The sequence below is a fragment of the Musca autumnalis genome, unplaced genomic scaffold, assembly GCF_047663935.1.
Source record: "Musca autumnalis isolate F117 unplaced genomic scaffold, ASM4766393v1 scaffold_4, whole genome shotgun sequence".
In the NCBI taxonomy this organism is placed as follows: Eukaryota; Metazoa; Arthropoda; class Insecta; order Diptera; family Muscidae; genus Musca; species Musca autumnalis.
The window spans coordinates 35,814,327-35,836,586 of NW_027411977.1; the positions used below are offsets into that span (position 1 = coordinate 35,814,327).

Here is a 22,260-nt window from a genome sequence, read left to right on the forward strand (position 1 = left end):
AGTTTTTCCATCGGACCTAGAACTCGAGAATGGTTATGTTTCATCGATGGTAAGTGTACATTTTAGTTTAGTACAGTTTATTTATTTACCAATCAAATTATTAAATGTTGCCATCACTAACAAAAACTATCGCTCCCGCGCTGTGGTGAGAAAAGCTTTTGTTTTATGATTCGTAATGACAGCGATTAGACTTGTTACCGACTACTGTTTGTGTGTACGATGACGTTGACGCCGAGATATATTTCAAGCATTTGAACCACACGAATCAAGTCTCCATGCACGTTTGAAGCTAGACGGACAAGACCTCCTAATCTGTGATTTTGTTTTCGTTGTTACTTTTGTTTGAGTTTAAAGTTCAGTGGGGAAATTTGATTTACTACGTGAAGCGCAACTGTGAATTGTCAATAAATCAATATTTGTTGCAATGACCAAACTTCTTATGGCTGTGCAATACCCTCACTTATATTGAAATCTATTGATTGTAGCTATTAGATAAAGTGTGCGATAACTATTCTTTTTTGTTTCTGGAAATTCTGAAGAAGGGTTCTAATTCAAACATATTTAAAACTGTATTGGGGATTTAAGAAAGTAAAAAAAACTAAATGGGAATTTCCAGGATATATCCGAATCTGCCACTGTCAGTTTCGTCGCATCAAAAATTTATGAACCAGTGTTCAATATAATTTTATTTACGCGAAAATAACTTTTTCACATCTTGATGTTATATTATACCTGTACCTGCAATACTTGATCTAAGTGCATAATATTTTTTAATTTGTTAGATTAAGTAATTTTTTTATTATTTCCGATCATTCATTAAAGTACTGATTTACGGAATCCAGCCAATTTAAGAAAATCTGTTGGTGATTATACACTCAGCATTTATGCTAACGAGGCTATGTGCACTTTCATACGGGCAAAATTTGCCTCATCGAAATAATGGTTTTTGACCCCAAGTATGTTTGGACGAAATGTGTTTCAGACAATTTGGAGTAGATTTAGCAATGTCCGTCCGTCTGTCTGTCTGCCTGGATCAACCGATTCGGTCCAAAATTTGGCTTTCGTAATATTTTGCCCAAACTTAGTTTAAGTTCGAAGATGGGCTATATAGGTCCAATCCTTCCGGTACCTCCCTTACAAAAGTTTGAAAATGTTCGGAAAATTTGTGCGCACGACAACTCTTAAAGGAAGTAACCGATTTGGTCCATACTTTGCAGATCGTGAAATTTCTACCAGACTTAGATGAGGTTCCAATATCCACTCCTTCGGGTACCTCCTACACAAAATTTCGGAAAAGTTCAGTTTAGGGCCTGTTCACGAATCGTTTTGATTTTTGTTTTAGCAACTTTCTTTCACTGTCCCCCATATAACGCTATAAGCTTCATCAGGGGCAAGTCCATATTGAAATAGCCTGAAAGTTACAAAAAAAAGCCCTATAACACCGTATGTAGTGGTTGGAGCGCAAGATAACTCTTTTTTTTTCAGGGGCAAGTCCATACTTCTTGAGAAAACAGCCCGAAAGTTGTCAGAAACCTCTATGGCACCATATGTAGTGGCTGGAGGGTCCGAATCGAATATATTACCGAATATAGCTATATTATGTTTTTCGCAGGCTAGTGTGATAAAAAAAGCCCTATCTATCGATATCCCCGCAAATTTTTGAGCTTTAATCCTATCCACACTTTTGTCGGTGCATACGCCCAATATTTTGTAGGTGGCTAGAGAGCACGATAACTCTCGAACTAAACAACGTATATGGTCAAAAATTTGACCTCCGTCATATTTTGTCCAAACTTAGTTTTAGTTCGAAGATGTGCAATTCCTATCAACAACTTCCGGTACTTCCCCCTAATGTTTAAAAAATTTCACTAAAATGGCATGCACGATATCTTTTGAACGGGGCAACCAATCCTGTCCAAACTTTGGATCTTCTAATATTTTGTCCAAATTTAGTTTAACTTCTAAAATGGTCCATTATAGTCCAAAAGGTTTACGATATCTATCGAAAAGATGTAATTCCCAAATTAAGATCCATTTCCATAATGGACTATGTCGGTCCATTCCTTTAAGTACCTCCTCCGCAACACTTTTGAACTTTAACACTAATCCACATTTTTGATGGAAAGTTCAAATGTTCTTCAAAATTCTGAAAACACCCTAAATACTTTCGATCTGAAAGTTTCATTTCATTAGGCTGAGGGTATATCTCTGTCGGCAAAGCCGACTGATACTTTTTTACTTGTTTTTATACCCTCAGCATTTATGCTAACAAGGCTATATGTACTTTCATACGGGCAAAATGTGCCTCATCGAAATAATGGTTTTAGACCCCAAGTATGTTTGGACGAAATGTGTTTCAGACAATTTTGAGTCTGTCTGTCTGGCTGGCTGGAGCGCACGATAACTCTCGAATGGATCAACCGATTCGGTCCAAAATTTGGCTTTCGTAATATATTGCCCAAACTTAGTTTAAGTTCGAAAGTGGGCTAAATTGTTGCAACAATTTGTATCCACTGCCTCCATACGACGGTACAAGTTTAATCAGGGGCAAGTGCATACTTCCTCAGAAAATAGCCTGAAAGATACAAAAAGCCCATATGGCACCGTGTGTAGTGGTTTGAGCGGAAGAAAACTCTCGAATGGATGTGTTAATTTGGTCTAAATGTTGGCCTTCATAATATTTTGTCCAAACATAGTTTCAATTCGATGATAAGCCATATCGGTCCACTCCTTCAGGTACCTCCCCCACAAAAATGTTCGCAAAAATTGTGCGCTCGATAACTCTTGAAGCGAGTAACCGATGTAATCCATACTTTGCACATCCTTATATATCTACCAGATATAGATCAGGTTCTAAAATGGACTATATTTGTCTACTCCTTCTGGTAACTCTCACCTGCTCTCGAATCACTTTAATTTTTGTTGTTACGATTTGCATTCGCTACCTATATTACGACGGTAAAGGTTTTTTCAGGGGCAAGTTCATATTTCTTAGGAAAACAGCCCGAAAGGTGTTAAGGGTACCCCCCACAAAGGTTTAACATTTGTGCCTTAGTGCAAGTAATTCCTAATCCACATGTTTGTCGGCAAGTTCAAATGTCCAAAAAGGGCCACAAAATTCTGAAGAGACCTTAAATACATTCGATCTGTCCGTAGGTGAAAGTTTTACATCACATTGGCTAAGGGTATATATCTGTTGGCAAAGCCGACTGACACTTTTTTACTTGTTACCATATTTTTCAACGACATTCACGGTGCGCCTTAACTAAATTTAAATGATAGATGCTTACACCTGGGAAGTTTTTGCGGTTTCTGAAACTACAATGTTCATAGATGAGAAAAATCAAAAAACAAAAAAATCGGCGGATTTTCAAATAAATCGCGGTCAAAGTTCACATTTTCATGGCTTTTTTAGGTTTTCACGATTTTGCTTGGAAACCGCAAACCCTATCGAAATGAGAATGTTGTAGCAGTGAAAATTTTCTACAAGATTGACCTCAATGGTATTTTCGTAAGTTTTACCATTTTTGAGATATAGAAGTTCAAATTGGGACAATGTACTGTACTGGGTGCACCTTAACTTATTTTGAATGAAAACCGCTTACACCTGGGAAGTTTGCGCGGATTCTGAAACAGTAAATTTCATAAATGAGAATAATCCAAAAACAAAAACAAAAATCGCTGGTCAAAGTTCACATATTTAGGTTTATTTTAGGTTTTCGTAATTTTGCTTGGAAACCGCAAGTCCTATCGCAATGGGGCTAAAGAAAATGTTGTAGCTGTGAAAATTTTGTATAGGATTGACCGTTATGATTTTTTTGTTGGTTTTACCATTTTTGAGATATAGAAGTTCAGGTCACATTTTTAGGTTTTTGGTTAGTTTTTCACGAGTTGCTTGAAAACGATAAGTCTTATCGAAATGGGAATAGAGAAAATCTTATAGCTGTGAAAATTCTCTATAAGATTGGTTTTTGTAATTTTTAACTAGGTTGTACCATTTTTGAGATAAAAGTTTATGTTGGGATATTGCAGTCATGACCTTGTTTTATAAGGAGACGATACAGTCAGTAAATTGTCAATTTGAACTTCTATATATCGAAAATGGTAATACCTACGAAAACATCGTAAATGACAATCTTGTAGAGAACAAAATCGTGAAAACCTAAAAAAGCCCTAAAAAATTTAACTTTGATCGCGATTTATTTGAAAATCCCTCCGACGATTTCTTTGTTTTTTTTTATTATTTTACTCATCTATGAACATTGAGGTTTCAGAAACCACAAAAACTTCCCAGGTGTAAGAACCTTTCATATAAATTTAGTTAAGGCGCACAGTGCATTTTAATAAATTTGTCAATAATGTGGTGAGAGTCCAAATGCGAGAATAAATTTCTCGGGTGAACAGTGTTTGAAGTACATACAAAGAGTCAACTAAGTATTTTGCCTCTTTAAAAATTGAATTTTTTTTAATAAATTGATTAAAAACCATCAAATTAGACGACAAACAGTGGAATATTTGTATGCAGGATATTTGTAGGTAGTTTAAGATCCAATATCTGCAAGAACCGCTCCAAAAGGCTTTTGCTGGTATTCTAGATGATGACAAATTCTATAACAACACAAATTATTTCACGTCAAAAAAGTATTTTGCCTTTTAAATATTTTTTTTTTTGAGAAAATGATTTTTTTGGTACACGCTTGAGACTTTTAAGGTAACCGTTGATGGTTATCGAATTCTATGAGCGTTTCGCACAGATTGCGCCATCTTGCGGCTTGTTTTCGGGAGCATTTCCTTTAATTTTTCCTATAATAATTTCTTCAACATTATTTAACATGTATTTTTGTCATTCCCGACATTTATCTCTCAAACAATCGATGAAAAATGACACCTCGCTGTCATCAAATCATATCAAATGCATTAAAAATACATAAAAGCTGAGATACATCGCGAATAGTGAAAGAAGTAACAGTTTGAAGCTATGTAAATCACTAATTGAGTGGACCTTCAATATCGATCTAGGAACTTGGATGACAGTGTCCACGAGGTGGTCAAATCCAAAGATATTAATAGGTTGGATTGTATTGGATCCTGCAGGTTTGACCGTGGAGTAAGAATTATTTGATCGTATGAATTGTTTGATCGAAGGTAGTGTTTGTGGTCCTGATTACAATAATATTTGTATACCCTCAGCATTTATGCTAACGAGGATATATACTAGGCCGGGGCGATTTAGAAACCTTAATGGACCCTTCGCGTTTCTGATTCCTGGGATTGAACTGAGCAGAAAAGTCCACTGAACCATATGTCTACCGCGAAAATCGAGCCTCCCGATTTTGAATTTAGGTTTTTGTTGGCGGTTTTTGGATATTTTGGCATATAACAGCCAAACCATTGGCATTCGCAATATTTTGTCCAAACTTAGTTTAAGTTCGAAGATGGGTTATATCGGTCCACTCCTTCCGGTACCTCCCCCACAGAAGTTCGGAAATTTTCGGAAAATTTGTGCGCCCGATAACTCTTGAATGAAGTAACCGATTAAGTCCATACTTTGCACATCGCCAAATTTCTACCCACACAAAATTTCGGAAAAGTTCAGTTTAGGACCTGTTCACGAATCGCTTTGATCTTGCATTCACTGCCCCCCTTATAACGGTATAAGCTTCATCAGGGGCAAGTCCATACTTCCTGAGAAAATAGCATGAAAACCCTATGACACCGTGTGTAGTGGTTGCAGCCCAAGATAACTCTCGAACGGATCTGCCGATTCGGTCCGCAATTTGGTCTTTGTAATATTTTGCGCAAACTTAGTTTAAGTTCGAAGATAAGCCATATCGGTCAACTCCTTTAGGTACCTCCCCCACAAAAGTTCGAGAATGTTCGGAAAAATTGTGCACACGATAACTCTTGATGGGAGTGACCGATTTGGTCCATACTCCATACTTTGGTCCATACACATCCTAAAATATCTACCAGATATAGATCAGGTTCGAATATGGACTATATTTGTCCACTCCTTCGGGTACCTACCACACAAAATTTTGGATAAATTTACTTTAAGACCTGCTCTCGAATCACTTTGATTTTTGTTGAAGCAACTTGCATTCGCTGTCTCAATTACGGCAGTAAAATTTGTTCAGGGGCAAGTCCATACTTCTTGAGAAAACAGCCCGAAAGTTGTAAAAAACTTCTATGGCACCATATGTAGTGGCTGGAGGGCTCGAACCGAATATATTACCGAATATAGCTATATTATGTTTTTTCGCAGGCTACATACATACATATGTTCCCACAACATCCCGGAAGGGACAAGGGAGACTTCTCTCATATCAATGAGTGCACGCCGATTCATATTGGCTCAATGATATGGGACCTACTTTTTATCGCCGAGTCCGAACGGCGTGTCTTTCGACACCACTTTTAGAGAAGTTTTTCATGGCTGAAATACTCAGGAAATGTCGCGAGCATTACTGAGGGGAATATTGCCACCGTTGTAAATTTGATGTTGCTTGGCCTGGGATTCGAACCGCAGACCTTCTGAGTGCAAGGCGGACGTGCTAAACATTGCACCACGGTGGCAGGCTAGTGTGATAAAAAAGCCCTATCTATCGATATCCCCGCAAATTTTTGAACTTTAATCCGGCAAACATTTTGAAAACTCCCCCTAAATTCATACTTTTTTTTGGGAAAAAAGTATTTCAGTCCACACAGGCTGAGTCTTACTGTAAGAAAGAAGGTGATACAATAATAGCAACCTATGTCTTCATTTGCTGTCAAAACATATTTTTAATCAAAAATAAATGACAAATATTTCGCTTCTATAAAAAATATCTGTGTACAACAACTTTGTTTAAGCTTCGCGAATAATATTTTAACGTTTTCTTCTAACTTTTGTGGATATTTCGCGCAAAAAAAATTTGACAGCAAATGAAGACTACAACCTAACGTCAACTATTGGATCACCTTGTTAAATTCGCCTTGGGCTGAGTGTGTCTATCGGCAAATCCGACTGATACTTTTTTACTTGTTTCGTAAGCAAGTACATATTTCTTTATATAATGACCCAAAAGCTCTAAAAAACCCTCCCAGCATAAACTAAAATGACTGATGAGTACGACTGTTCTCACCATAAAGATTTAAAAAAGACCTTATAATCCTGTTTATAACGATATAAAGTGTTTCGGGGGCAAGTCCATGCCTCATAACATAATGGGGCGAAAGTTCTGAGAAAAAAAACCTATAGTGATCAACTAAAATGGGTGGTGTACACTATAAGTATCTAGAGATGTGACTTACCAGTTTAGAACAAGTTCCAGGATGGACTTTGACGGCACTTTCCGTCATTTATCACATCCACAAAGGTCAACTTTTACACTTAAATCCAGTTTCGAGATGGGATGAAATTTTATTGGTAGACTACTTCCCGGGTAATAGCGGATAGCTTTTCTTTCTTTCTTTCTTTCTTTCTTTCTTTCTTTCTTTCTAGGAAAGCCATTGCCTTATCGAGACAAGCGCCCCGAGATATGACAATATTTAGGGCCAAACCTTCATGCACCTCCCGCTCAAAAGTGTAGTGAAGTCCAGTCTTTGTAGTCTCTCAGTCTCAGTAATGGACTGAAAGCGTTAAGAACTTCGCCCATGTGGTGTTCTTCTAATATTTGAACAATTCGAGGGGTTTTTATTAGTGTATACTGTTATAATTGGATCTGTAAATGAAATAGTAAGCCCCACGGATACATACTTCACGGATACAAACTTCATTTGTCAACCACGAAAATGCTGTCTTTTTAAAATAGGGTATCTGTCCATAGCACATTTAGGTCTACAGCTCAATTGTTTTTTTTTTTGCACGGTCATAGGCTGAGGACATTTAGCTGTCGGTATACTCGACTGACTATAGCTTGTATTAATTCTCAGTTTATAGTAATACTATATCATTGCTTAAGTCTGGATTTTTCCTCCATTGGCTTAACTTCATCACTACCCTCTTTGCAGAGAGTAATGTTTACAAAACGCACTGACAGCCTGCAAAATTTACTGATCGCTACCAATATCATGATTTCATCCAGGCGAAGGGAATTATCAATTGGCTTTTCAGTTTTTTGAAATGATGCTTTTTTAGTGAAAACTTGAACTCTTTAAGCATCGAGTATTCTCATGTTAACGAGAATGATGCTCACTTTTCGGCTTTCCCAAAAAACACCAGAACAAAATATTTGCAAGCTGCCAGCACGATTCAAGTAAGAAATCATCGATTTCTGTTAAGTTGAAATAAAATCAGTACAATTACCTGTGAGTATGTTGTTGGAATTTTATTTTAAAAAATTCCCTTTTGCGCGTGCCTTCGCTGTTTTTTGTTTGTTCTGTTTTAGTTGAAGATTCAATCATATCATTGCTTAAGTCTGGAGTTTTCCTCCATTGGCTTAACTGCATCACTACCCTCTTTGCAGAGAGTAATGTTTACAAAACGCACTGGCAGCCTGCAAAATTTACAGATCGCTACCAATATCATGATTTCATCCCGGCGAAGGGAATTATCAATTTGCTTTAATACTATATCTTTTTAATATATTTGACTCAAATTTCTATTTGTTGCCAACATTTAGAAATTACTCGTTTAAAAAATTAAATAAAAACCAACCAACCAATCTTATCTTATCGACCTTGGTTGGCTGCAATCTAACCACCCTATCCATCATCGTTTGTGTTCCAATTTACCAAAAGTAGACTTATTCCTTTTTTCGTACCATAAACTTAAGTTGTATTTGATTCAACAGTAGGGCGATAATCCATCTGCGATATACAAATGACCAAAGTATAAGTGACCACTTATAAATCAAACAATTGAATAATTCGAGACTTTTTATTTCATTTAACAAATTATATCAATCTGTAAGTGTTATCGGTACTACCAGATTGGGAGAATTGTTGAACAGTTTTACATGATTTTATCAGTTTAACCCTTCCAGAACATGTTGACACTATCCACTTAACACATTTCCTACAAAATATATGGTTGATACTACAATATTTGAATGGAAAAAACATATATTGTGTGGATATTGTGTACTAAATAAGAATATGTATTATCACTTTGACATTTTAATGTTTTGAGCCAATTATGTCATTTGACCCTTTAAGAATATGTATTCATATCAACAATATTAGTAAGTATATCGCTTTTCGATATCGTAGATATATGTATGTATATGCGAATTATATAATGCATCCGTAACCACATTTAAATAAAAACAAATATCACCCACACATTTGAAGTACCTTTTGCCATTTATTAATTTACTTAATTTTCTTAAAAAAATACATATTAGAATTATAATTATGGAACCCCTACTACCAAAATTTATTACTTAAAAAGACCAACTCTCTCTGTGTGTCTCAGATGTTGTTTAGGCATATTTGGGAGCATACTTTTCGTAGACCTTGACGTAGGCTTCCTTGGCGGCTTCTTGGGATAAACCCTTGTGGGAGTTCCAGGCTTCCCACATGGCTTTCTTTTTCAAATCCAAAGCACCGGGCTTGTCAATGTTGACATCACCAACGGTGGCTTGCTTGAAGAGACCATAGAATTCCAAGAATTCAGAGTCGCTGGGCTTCTTGGAGAAGTTCTTGGCCAATTCACAGGCTTCTTCGAACTAGAAGTAAAGAATACACATTGTTAATATTTGTAAATAATAATAAATAATCCTTTCCCTCTCTTGTAATACTTACGGATACCATTTTGTTTAGTTGGTGTTGGTTAATGTTACTACTTGGATAACTAAAAAACAAGTGATGTCTTAAAGTTGTCATCAATTGGCTTTTATAGTTATTCACTGCTTAAAGGGAATATTAATTGGATTTATGGTTATCTCTTTTTGGGATATAATTAAATTATTTCCCTTTTATCAATTTTTATGAATGACTGCTGATATTCAATTCAATTGTGAAGACGAGAAATTTGGGGGGTCGTTTTTATCTATTGCTGTTGTTGGCTTATCTATTTTTAAGTTTAATTTAAACTATTTCAAATGTGGACAAATTGGCGCCGCAGTAGATATGTATCTCGTTACTGGCCAATGGGGGTATGAAGAAAATTCTATTATATTTCTGGAAGTTATATTACGTGGTAGTAATCCAGAATCAACTCTGGGGACACAATTTAAGAGATTATGTTCATAACAAAAAGGAGAAGTTTTGAAAGACCTAAGAAGGCGTTCCACCGAGGTCATAATGAGATCTGTCGGATTAACCTGGGATCTACTTAGATACCCACGCGCAGAGAAGAGATATTGCAGAAGCAACCATATTCTAAGAACAAAATAATGTATTTTAAAAATCTGAAAATACATATTGTTTTTTCAACCTTATATTTTGTTTCAGGCACATTAATAGCACAAAATTTATTGTTTCACCAATAATATATGTTATACCCTCCACCATAATATGGAAGATATAATTATAATCTCAGAATTTATGCTAACGAGGGTATATACACTTTCATACGGGCAAAATGTGTCTCATCGAAATAATGGTTTTAGACCCCAAGTATGTTTGGACGAAATGTGTTTCAGACAATTTGGAGTTGATTTAGCCATGTCCGTCCATCTGGCTGGCTGGAACGCACGATAACTTTCGTCCACTCGGTCCACTCCTTCCGGTACCTCCCCCTCAAAAGTTCGAAAATGTTCGGAAAATTTGTGCGCACGATAACTCTTGAAGGTAGTAACCGATTTGGTCCATAAGTTGCACATCGTGAAATTTCTACCAGACTTAGATGAGGTTCCATTATGGACTCAATCGGTAAACTCCTTCTGGTACCTCCAACACAAAATTTCGGACAAGTTTTCTTTAGGACCTGCTCTCGAATCGCTTTGACTTTTGTAGTAACAACTTGTATTCACTGCCACTATACGTTGGTACAAGTTTCAAGTAAGTCCATACTTCCTGAGAAAATGACCTGAAAGTTGCAAAACAATCCCTATGACACCATATGTAGTGGTTGGGGCGCAAGATACATCTCGAACGGATCTGCCAATTCGATCCACGCTTTGGCCTTCTAATATTTTGTTCAAACTTAATAAAATTTCGAAGATAAGCCATAAGGACCATAAGGTCCACTCCTTCAGGTACCTCCCTCACAAAAGTTCAAAAATGTTCGGAAAAATTGTGCACAAGACAACTCTTGAAGGATGTGGCCGATTCGGTCCATACATTACACATCCTAATATATCTACCAGATATAGATCAGGTTCGCATATGGACTATATTTGCCCACTCCATCCCGTACCTCCCACACAAAATTTTGGATAAGTTCACTTTAAGACCTGCTATTGAATCACTTTGATTTTTGTTGAAGCAACTTACATTCGCTGCCTCAATTACGATGGTAAAAGTTTTTTGAGGGGCAAGTCCATAAGTCATGAGAAAACCTCCCGAATTGTGTAAAAACCGCCTACGGCATCCCCATGGTCTATGTCGGTCCATTCCTTTAAGTACCTCCTCCGCAAAACTTTCGAACTTTAATCCTAATCAATATTTTAAGATAGAGCTTTGTATTTGGTACAGAAGTTTCTATTACTACTAGAATGTTTGGAATTGCAAATGGACTATATCGGTCCACGTTTTGATATAGCCCCCATACAACGGTACCACCCGATTTTCGGTACTTTGATGGTTTTAGCTTCATTATCACACCGAAATGGCTAAAATTTGATACTTAGTCATAGTTGGGGGTGCAAAACTTTCCCCCAGAATTTTGTCGGTATAGGTCCACGTTTTGATATAGCCCCCATATAACGATACCACCCGATTTTCGACATTTTGAAAGTCTTAGCTTCATTATCACACCGAAATGGCTGAAATTTGGTACTTAGTCATTTTTGGGGGTACAAAACATTCCCCTAGGTTTTTGTCGGTATACATAGGTCCACGCCTTCCTATAGCCCCCATTTTTCGGTATTTTGAAGGTTTTAGCTTCATTATCACACCGAAATGGCTGAAATTTGGTACTTAGTCATGGTTGGGGGTATAAAACATTTCCCTAGGTTTTTTTCGGTATTGGTCCACGCCTTCATATAGCCCCTATAGAACGGAGGTACCTCTAGATTTTCGGTATTTTGAAGTTTGGTCTCCATATTCCTCCGAAATGGCTAAAATTTGGTATTTAGTCTTTGTTGGGGGTATAAAACTTTCCCCCAGAAATTTCTCGGTACAGGTCATCGTCTTAATATAGCCCCCCATAGAACGGTGCTTCCCGATTTTCGGTATATTGAAGGTTATAATATATATAATTGTTCTACAAACATCCCATACGGGACAAAATAGACTTCTCTCATATCAATGAGTGCACCCCGATTCATATTAGCTCAAAGATATGGGACCTACTGTTTATCGCCGTGTCTTAAGACACCTCTTTGTAGATAAGTTTTACATGGCTGAAATACTCAGGAAATGTCGCCAACATTACTGAGGGGTATTTTGCCACCGTTGAAAATTTTGATTTTGACTGGCCGGGGAATCGAACCCACGACCTTCAGCGTGCAAGGTGGGTGTGCATACCATTGCATCACGGTGGTACCGTGGTGAAGGTTAGGGCCACAATAATCGATTTAAATGGCTGAAATTTGGTACTTAAGCTGGGTACACATTGTCAGTTTTGAATGACAGCTTCGTTGTTGCTTGCTAGTGTGGCCGTTCATTTTTGTCATTCATCATGCAACCACAAAATATTTTGTTGTTGCTGGACGGTTGGACAATTATCGATAATTGCAAAAAATCGTCATTCAAAACTGACAATGTGTACTGTACTTTAGTCTTCGTTGGGTATGTTCAACGTTCCCCTCCAAATTTTGTCGGTATAGGTTCACGCCTTCATATTTTCGGTATTTAGAAGTTAGTGACTACAATATTTCACCGAAATGACTGTAATTTGGTATTCTTCCTATATCCTCCATAAAGGTCTACCGCTTGAATTTCTGCATTTTTTAGGTTTTAGTCACATTATCTTACCGAAATATTGGAAATTTCGTATTTAGTCTTCTTTGAGTCTAAAAACTTCTCGCCAGAAATTTGTCGGGTAGATCAATGTTTTGATATAGCCCCCATAGAATTTAGGTATTTTAAAGGATAGCCAAATTGTTTTACCGAAATTTTTTTACCGTAATTGCTCAAATATCCTATTTACTTCAATACCACTCGTGGTGGAGGGTATGACAAGTTCTGCCCGGCCGAACTTAACGCCGTTCTTACTTGTTAAATTGTTTAAAATACACCACTTTGTTCATAGAATATGCATTTGACACTACCAAAAAACAATAACATGAGTGGTGGATTTAAACAAGTAAGAAAAGGGTATAGTCGGGACTGGCCGACTATGTGATACCCTACATCACAAACCCTGTGTATAAGCTTTTCACTGATAAACATTTCTTTTATGGAGATACGAAAGTTGTCAGCCACCCTGGCTTTTATACCAAATGACGTAGAGTTAAATAAACCAAAACAAGTAAATAATTATCAGTAGGCTTGGCCGACAGAGATATACCCTCAGCCTTGGACCTAAAGAAAAGAAGTAACACACAATACTTCCGACGTCTATAATAATACGATGTACAATGTTTGGACCAAATTTTTCTCTTCGAGGGTTATATTACTACAGCTCAGTTTAGTTGGTGCTGGAAGGCTTTTTTTGAGCTTTTGGGCCATTATCTCAAGAAGTAAGGAATTGCCCCGACAAAAAAACTTGTACCGTCCTTATGGGGAAAGCGAATAAAAGCTGTTATTATAAAAATCAATGGGATTCGAAGGCCAAATTTTGGACCGATTTGGCTGATCCGTCTGCCATAAGAGTTTTTTTATTCCTTTCGGGCTATTTTCTTAGGAAGTGTGGAATTGACCCTGATAAAACTTGTACCGACGCCATGGGTGTAGCGAATACAAGTTGCTACAACAAAACTCAAAGCGATTCGAAAGCAGGTTCTAAACTGAACTTTTCTGAAATTGTGTCTAGTTCAAATTTCTCGATGTATGCACCAAATCTGTTACTCCATAGGTAGCGCCCGCACAATTTTTCCGGACATTTTCGAACTTTTGTGGGGGAGGTACTTGAAGTAATGGGCCGATGTGGCTCATCTTCGTACTTTGGACAAAATATTACTTAGGCCAAATTTTTGACCAATTCGGTTCATCCGTTCAAGCGTTATCGTTCGCTCTAGCCAGACAGATGGACGGACATTGCTAAATCGACAATTTTTTTACAATTTTCGGGCTGTTTTCTCAAAAAGTATGGACTGGAAAAACTTTTACTGTTGTAATTGAGGAGCGAATGCTAGTTGCTTCAACAAAAATCAAAGTGATTCGAGAGCAGGCCTTAAAGTGAATTTATCCAAAATTTTGTGTGGGAGGTACCCGAAGGAGTTTACAAATATAGTCCATATTCGAACCTGATCTATAACTGATAGATATATTAGGATGTGTAAAGTATGGACCAAATCGGTCCCTCCCATCAAGAGATATCGTGCGCACAATTTTTCCGAACATTTTTGAACATTTGTGGGGAGGTACCTGAAGAATTGGACCGATGTGGCTTATCTTCGAACTGAAACAAAATATTAAGAAGGCCACATTTTGGACCGAATCGGCAGATCCGTTCGAGAGTTATCTTGCTACCACACACGATGTCATAGGGGTTTTTTGTACCTTTCAAGCTATTTTCCCAGGAATTATGGATTTTCTCCTGATGGAACTTATACCGTCGTATGGGGGGCAGTGAATACTAGTTGCTACAACAAAAATCAAAGCAATTCGAGAGCAGGTCCGAAACTGAGCTTCTCCTAAATTTTGTGTGGGAGCTACTCGAAGGAGTGGGCCGATTGAGTCTAAATTGGAGCATCATCTAAGTCTTGCAGAAATTTCACGATGTGCAAAGTATGGACTAAAACTGTTATTTTTTTAAGAGTTATCGTGCGCACAAATTTTCCGAACATTTCCGAACTTTTTTGGGGGAGGTACCGGAAGGAGTGAACCGATATTACCCATCCTCGAACTAAAACTAAGTTTAGACAAAAAACGGGCATGGCTAAATCAACTCCAAATTGTCTGAAACACATTTCGTCCAAACATACATACCATTATTTCGATGAGGCACATTTTGCCCGTATGAAAGTGTATATACCCTCGTTAGCATAAATGCTGAGGGTATAAAATGGGATGCATTTCCGATTGGGTATATGAATATGACGTTGAATTTCCTCCACATAAGTTTTTTTGCCCATTCCGACCACTGAACATTATCCGACCATCACAAGCTCAACAGGTTTCTTCCTGTGATCCGAATGTATTTAGGGTCTCTTCAGAATTTTGTGGCCCTTTTTGGACATTTGAACTTGCCGACAATTATGGGCTAGGAATTAACTGCACTAAGATACAAATGTTGAACCTTTGTGGGGAAGGTACCCTTAGAGAGGACCGATATTGGCCCTTCTAGAAGTTAACCTAATATTTGATCCAATGTTTGGATAAAATTGGTTGCCCATTCAAGTGATATCGTCCTAGCATTTTAGTGGCATTTTTTAAATATTGGGGAGAAGTACTGAAAGTTCTGGACCGGTATTGCCCCATGAAACTAAGTCTGGATATAATATGACGAACATCAAATGTTGGACCAAATAGGTTGAACAGTTCGAGAGTTATCGTGCTCTCCGACAGCCACATATGGTGATATAGGGATTTTTTACACCTTTTGGGCTGTTTTCCTAAGAAATATGGACTTGCCCCTGAAAAAACTTTTACCGTCGTAATGGAGGTAGCGAATGCAAATCGCTTAAACAAAAATTAAAGTGATTCGAGAGCAGGTCTTAAAGTGAACTTATCCGAAATTTTGTGTGAGAGGTACCAGAAGCAGTAGACAAATATAGTCCATATTCGAACCTGATCTATATCTGGTAGATATATTAAGATGTGCAAAGTATGGATTACATCGGTCACTCCCTTCAAGATTTATCGTGCGCAAACATTTTCCGAATATTTTTGAAGTTTTGTCGGGGAGGTACCTGAAGGAGTTGACCGATATGGCTTATCTTCGAATTTAAACTATGTTTGGACAAAATATTACGAAGACCAAATTTTGGACCGAATCGGCAAATCCGTTCGAGAGTTATCTTGCGCTCCATCCACTACACACGGTGTTATAGGTGCTTTGTGCAACTTTCAGGCTATTTTCTCAGGAAGTATGGACTTGCCCCTGATGAAACTTGTACCGTCGTATGGGGGGCAATGAATACAAGTTGTTGCAACAAAAATCAAAGCGATTCGAGAGCAGGTCCTAATCAGAACTTATCCGAAATTTTGTGTGGGAGTTACCCGAAGAAGTGGATCGATTGAGTCCATTTTGGAACCTCATATAACTTTAGTAGACATTTCACGATGTGCAAATTATGGGGCAAATCGGTTACTTTCTTGAAGAGTTATCGTGCACACAAATTTTCCGAACATTTTCGAACTTTGCTGCACAAAACACGCTAGAACACAGTCTAGAAATAAATGTGCCACATTATATCAAAATCGGTTCGGATTTGGATATAGTTCCCATATATATTTTCGCCCGACTTCACGTATTTGCTACACCAAACACCCTGTATCTATCCAACTTTGACGGAATTTGGTCTAGTAATAAGTGTATATCGAAATCAGTTCAAATATATTTTACATATTCACAGTGGTGTAGAGCCCCGCCCGACTTTGATCCTTTCTCTACTGGTTTTTGTATATAGAAGTATAGGTCTACGACCATTATTTCGATGTGTTAGAAACTTAATGACCAAAGACGTTTTGGAAGTTTCCAGCATCAAGTTTTGGTAGGTAATATAAACAAGGGGCCTACCTAGTCTACTTGGCCGGCACGAACGAAAGCCATAATTCTAAGAACACCACCATAGATTGTAAGAACACCACTTGGTCGGGGTTTTGAATTTTTTAGGGAGATATTAAAAATGAAATTTTGCCGTTGTAATTGAGACAGGTGGGACTAACTACCGTAAAAACCTGGAATTTTGGCACATTTGTGGGAGAGGTATATGAGTGAGTGGCCCTAAATGTTGGCAAATTTCTGACATACGGGGGAAAGTAGAAATTTGCTGGCCTAACGATGAAATCGCGAATATAAACCATCAAAAATAGTTTAATTGTTTTCTTAAGTAGTCACTTTTTCATGCTCTCAAACCATTGTTGAATCACTTTTCCACTCCGAATCCGACACCTCCAAACCATGGTTTTTGAATCGTTTTCGTTTTCTCTTGTTCGTTTTTCGAATTTCTCAGGAGACTTCAGGCAAACAAATATATGGTGCTAATGCCGTAAAGTGGCCACGTGGTCAGTTTATCCGAAGATACAGGCTACAATTTACTTCGAAGTGCTTCTTCCATGCACAACATCTGTTGGATTTGGCTCGCCTTCGAGACCCCAATGGTCGATAGGTGTTTTTTCGGGCTCATACGCATAGATGCAAGATTCGTCTGTGACGATCTTATAAACTTCGTTTGAAGCACCGTGATCGTATTTAGAGCCTTTTTGAGCGATTGTCAAATTGTGCTAGATCTAATGAGAGAACCCCATTTGCGGCCAGGTCTTCATGCAATATCAAATGTCCAAGGATGGCTCTATCTCACGGTATTTATCATGGCATTCTTGCATTATCCATTTACGCACGGCTTAATTTGTTTCTGGAACAACGCCCATTTTTGGACAGCCCTCACGACCTTCGTCGTGATCGACATACAAAGATTTAATTTGAACAATTATCGGACGAAAATGTTTACAATTTTTTTAGATAACTTTTTAACGTAAACCTTTATAATGCCGATAAACGTGTCTTCTAGTTGTCGCTCCTCTTTCACGGTCGGTCCCTCTACTTTTTTTAAATATTAAAAGTTGAAAAGTAGTAAATGCTGGGAACTGCTGCTTACTACATGTAGAAAGTATCAAAACAAGATGATTCTTGCATGTAAACGAGCCTAACTATAATCTGCCGAATGTTTCTTTTAATTATTTTTGGTGTTTCACAGAAAACATTAGCATACTTTCAGGCATTAATTGAAAAATAATATATTGTTCTATCATTTCTGTTTAAAGTTTAATTAAAAATAAATTTACGGCAATCGTATCGATTTCATTATCAATTTCATTTGAATTTAAATTTGGTTTGTTACCATCACATGTGATTAATTCTAAAATTTCTTTTTGCAATTTTTCAACTGAATGACATGTTAGTCATAAATACAATACATATTATACACATTATTATTTTGCAACTGCCAACCGAAATTACTCATGAAACTTTTTAATGATATCACATATGGTATGATCCAGAATCTATAAGAATATAATATTTTCGATATTTTTTTATCATTTTTCTTTTATAAACTTCACGAGAGTTATTGGAAAAAAAAAGAAGCGAATGAAAGGAGTTTTCCACAAAAAATAGAGACATAAACACGTCCTGTAAACAAATTTACCTCTGCAAGAGTCAGACGAGCAAGGAAGTCTGGAGACAGATATAGATCAGGCTTTGAAAAAAAAATACCGACTGAAGAATAATAATATTGCAGTTAAAATAGACATGCGTATAAGGGGGAAATAGCAAAAATTCCCACAATGCTGAATTTTGGTGGAAAGCTATGGTTTATCATTAGAAGTAACGTCCTAAAAGTCCCCATCGACCCCATGTGTGCAAACGAAATTATTCAGGGTCATATGTCATTTTTTGGGGGCCTTATTCAGTTTTTTGATTTTTCTCAAAACGGTAAAACCTATCAGAAATCGACTAAAGTAAAATGTGTAGGCTTAAAAATTGTCTACAAGAATGATCTTTCAATAGGAGTCATCATTCTTGAGATCATAACAAGGCGGACCGGATAATTAGGAATTTCCATAAGCTTTCAAACGACACCCACTTTGCAGTAGTCGGTTCAGTAGAATCAGGTCTAACCCGGTTTTAAAACTGGCTTTTCGGGTCAAATAACGGACGAACCGGATCCACTGTCCATGAAAATTATATATTTCCGCAATCAGCGTAACAAACCTCACCTTTTGACAAAAATTCAAAAAAAATCGGATTGTTTTGGTTTGGCCTTCGATTACACTTACTTAGCTGGCCCATTACGGAACATTTGTTCCATAGACCGAACTAAGAAAAGATCTCCATTTCGCTCTATTTGTTGCTTCGCAATCGCTGCATCTCGATACGTCTAACTATATTGATGTCGTTGTATAGCAGATACAGCTAGTGGTTCATGCGACGTCGATATTCACCGTCAACGCAGATTGGTCCGTAGATCTTTCGAAATTTTTTTCTCTCAAACACGCCAGGCACTGCCTTATCTGCTTGCGCAAGTACCCAGGCTTCGGAGCCATACATCAGCACGGGTAGTATCAGTGTTTTGTAGAGCATTATTTTTGTTTGACGAGATGTGGCTTTGTTTTTAAACTGCTTACTTAAACCAACGTAGCATCTGTTGGCCAATACAATTCTTCTTTTTATTTCACAACTTTGTTTACGGAGGTGCCGAGGTAGACGAAGTCTTTTACTACCTCAAAATTATAAGAACCAACTTCCACAGTTGGTCTGAGCTTAATGGACACATTGCGCGTCGACACCATTAACTTGGTCTTCTCACCGTTTACCGCCAGACCCGACCTTCATAAAGGTATCGGTTACTTCTTTTACTGATCGTCCCATGATATCTATAACATCAGCATAAGCAAGTAACATGTGGCTATTGGTGTAGATTGTGCCACTTCTTTTAACATTTGCCTCTCCTATAACCTTTTCCAGCAGGATGTTGAAGAGATCACACGAAAGGCTGTCTCCTTGTCTGAAATCTCTTTGGGTACAAAACTCTTCGGAGAGGTTCTTTCCTATTTTAACTGAGGACCTCGTGTCAGTTAAACTCTTTTTTCAAAGCCGTATGTGCTTTGCGGGGATACCAAATTCAGACATGGCTTGGAATACCTTTGAACGCAGCGGGCTGTCGAACGCTGCTTTATAATCGACAAAAAGGTGGTAGGTGTCGATCTGCATCTCTTGGGTCTTCTTCAGGATTTGCCGCAGGGTAAATATTTAGTCAATGGTGGACTTGCCGGGTCTAAAGCCACATTGGTATGGTCCAATTATCTCGTTGACCATGGGCATTAGTCGTTCGCACAATATCCCTGACACGATCTTGTAGGCAATAGGGAGTAGACTTATGCCCCTATAGTTAGAGCATACAGTCTTATCTCCTTTTTTGTGGACGGGCACAGGATACACCTTATCAGCGTGTCGCCTCCGGCTGGTAAGCCATCGGCTCCTGCTGCCTTATTATTCTTCAGCCGGTTTATTATTGTTTTTACCTCATCTTGACTGGGCGGTATACATTCAATACCATCTTCTAGGATTGGGTCTGTGGTATCTTCGTCGTCTTCGCTGCTATTGGATACCAACAGTTTTAAAAAATGTTCTTTCCATATCCTGAGCACACTATCTGTATCAGTTACCAAATTATCTTGCTGGTCTCAACAGGAGGATGTGCCTGTACCAAAGCCATCAGTTTGATGCTTGACTCTTAGGTAGAATTTTCGGATTTAATTCTAGTTCCTGTGCATCTCGATTTTTTTCACACTCTCGAATTTCCATCTCTCACTTTTTCCTGCGGAAGATACGTTCTCCTTTCACCTTTTCTCCCGATATCTCTCTCGTGAGCTACGCGTTGCTACGGATTGTAAAGTAGCCCTATATGCCGCATTTTTCTCTTCGGTAGCAGCACGACACTCCTGATCATACCATGGATTCTTTGGTGGAGGTCTCTGGTATCCAAGTATGGATTTTGCGGCTGTTTGCATGGAGTGGGCAATACTTTGCCATTGCGCTGATATGTTGTCGGGATGAGGAGTGCTTTGATTAAGCAATTGGGCTAGTTGAGTGGAATATGCTGTGGCTATCTGTTGTGATTGCAGCTTACCGATGTCTAACTTTCGTGTTGTGTCTGTTCGTACTTTGTTTGCTACGTTTAAGCGGGTGCGTACCTTTGCTGCAACAAGGTAGTGGTCCGAATCAATGTTTGCGCCTCGGAACGAAAGCACACCCAACACGCTCGATGAATGTCTTCCATCTATCACAACGTGATCAATTTGATTTCTTGTTTTCTGATCTGGAGACAGCCAGGTGCCCTTATGGTTGTCGAGATATTGAAATCTGGTGCTGCTAACTACCAATTTTTTGCAGCTGCGAAGTCTATCAGCCTCATACCATTGTCAGATGTTTCACTGTGGAGACTAAATTTTCCGACTGGGGGGCCAAAAATATTTTCCTTTCCAATTTTGGCATAAAATCGCCTACAATAATTTTAATGTCATGGGCAGGACAGCGGCCATATGTTTCTTCTAAGCGCTCACAAAATATATCTTTGGTCAGTTCGTCCTTTTCTTCAGTGGTAGCATGAGTGCAAATAAAGCTGATGTTGAAGAATTTAGCTTTTATTCGAATTGCAGCAAGTCTTTCATTCACTGGTGTGAAGCTGGAGACCAGGTGTTTTAACCTCCGACCAACTACAAATCCGCAACCAAACTTTAGAGGGGTTTGTTTTTCTTTTTTTTCGTTTTTTCATAGTAGGCTGTTTTTTCTAGGGGAGGATTACTAACCCGACGCCCAAACCCAAGTTTTTAACGTTCTTATGGGTGGACGCGTGGCACATGTTATCTCACTACCCTTAACGGGTGTTAACGGCAGTTCCCTGGTGACACCACGGGGAGTCAGTGTCCACTTGAGATGAAAGAGGGACCAAGATAAATCCTGGGCTTTGCCATGTTAAAACCGGTCAGGACCGTTCCTTGGTATCTTCCATCCCCTACGCCACCCTAAAAATAACTACGCTTATAATGCTGAAGATAGTCTACAAAATATTCTAAAAATGTTGTAGAGACTGAGACTGAGCAAATATATCGTTCCAGATTTTGCACCGTGAAAGAGGTCGCGCTCCCACCAGGATTAGAGAAGACTGCAATATTTCGTCTGACATATACGTTGACGAATGCCGTGACTAGTCAACTCCTCATCTATCCTCATCTCCACCAATAGACCACCCGACTTCATAACCTTGTACTTTCATTAAATATGAGAAAACCAATTCACATTCAAGGATTCAATAAATTCATCAACGAACTGTCAGAAATTTCCGAGATATCATCACTGCTGCAGCCGCTCGCCATATTTCTGCTGGACAAATACCTGAA

At 38.1% G+C, this 22,260-nt stretch overlaps 2 protein-coding genes across 2 annotated transcripts in view; one reads left to right on the plus strand and one right to left on the minus strand.

The window, feature by feature from the left end:
- Nucleotides 1-22,260, plus strand: part of Exn (Ephexin) — a 408,096-nt gene that overhangs the window by 133,766 nt on the left and 252,070 nt on the right. Inside the window, exon 2 of the mRNA XM_073980802.1 lies at nt 3-49. The gene's annotated coding sequence lies outside the window, so the exon portion shown is untranslated. The remainder of the gene's footprint in view (nt 1-2; nt 50-22,260) is intronic.
- Nucleotides 9,352-9,759, minus strand: LOC141402026 (acyl-CoA-binding protein homolog). Its single transcript, XM_073982646.1, has 2 exons — nt 9,727-9,759; nt 9,352-9,650 (listed from the first exon to the last, which is right to left on the minus strand). Exons 1-2 carry the CDS (start codon nt 9,733-9,735, stop codon nt 9,405-9,407), a joined length of 255 nt encoding a protein of 84 aa, XP_073838747.1. The 5' UTR covers nt 9,736-9,759; the 3' UTR covers nt 9,352-9,404.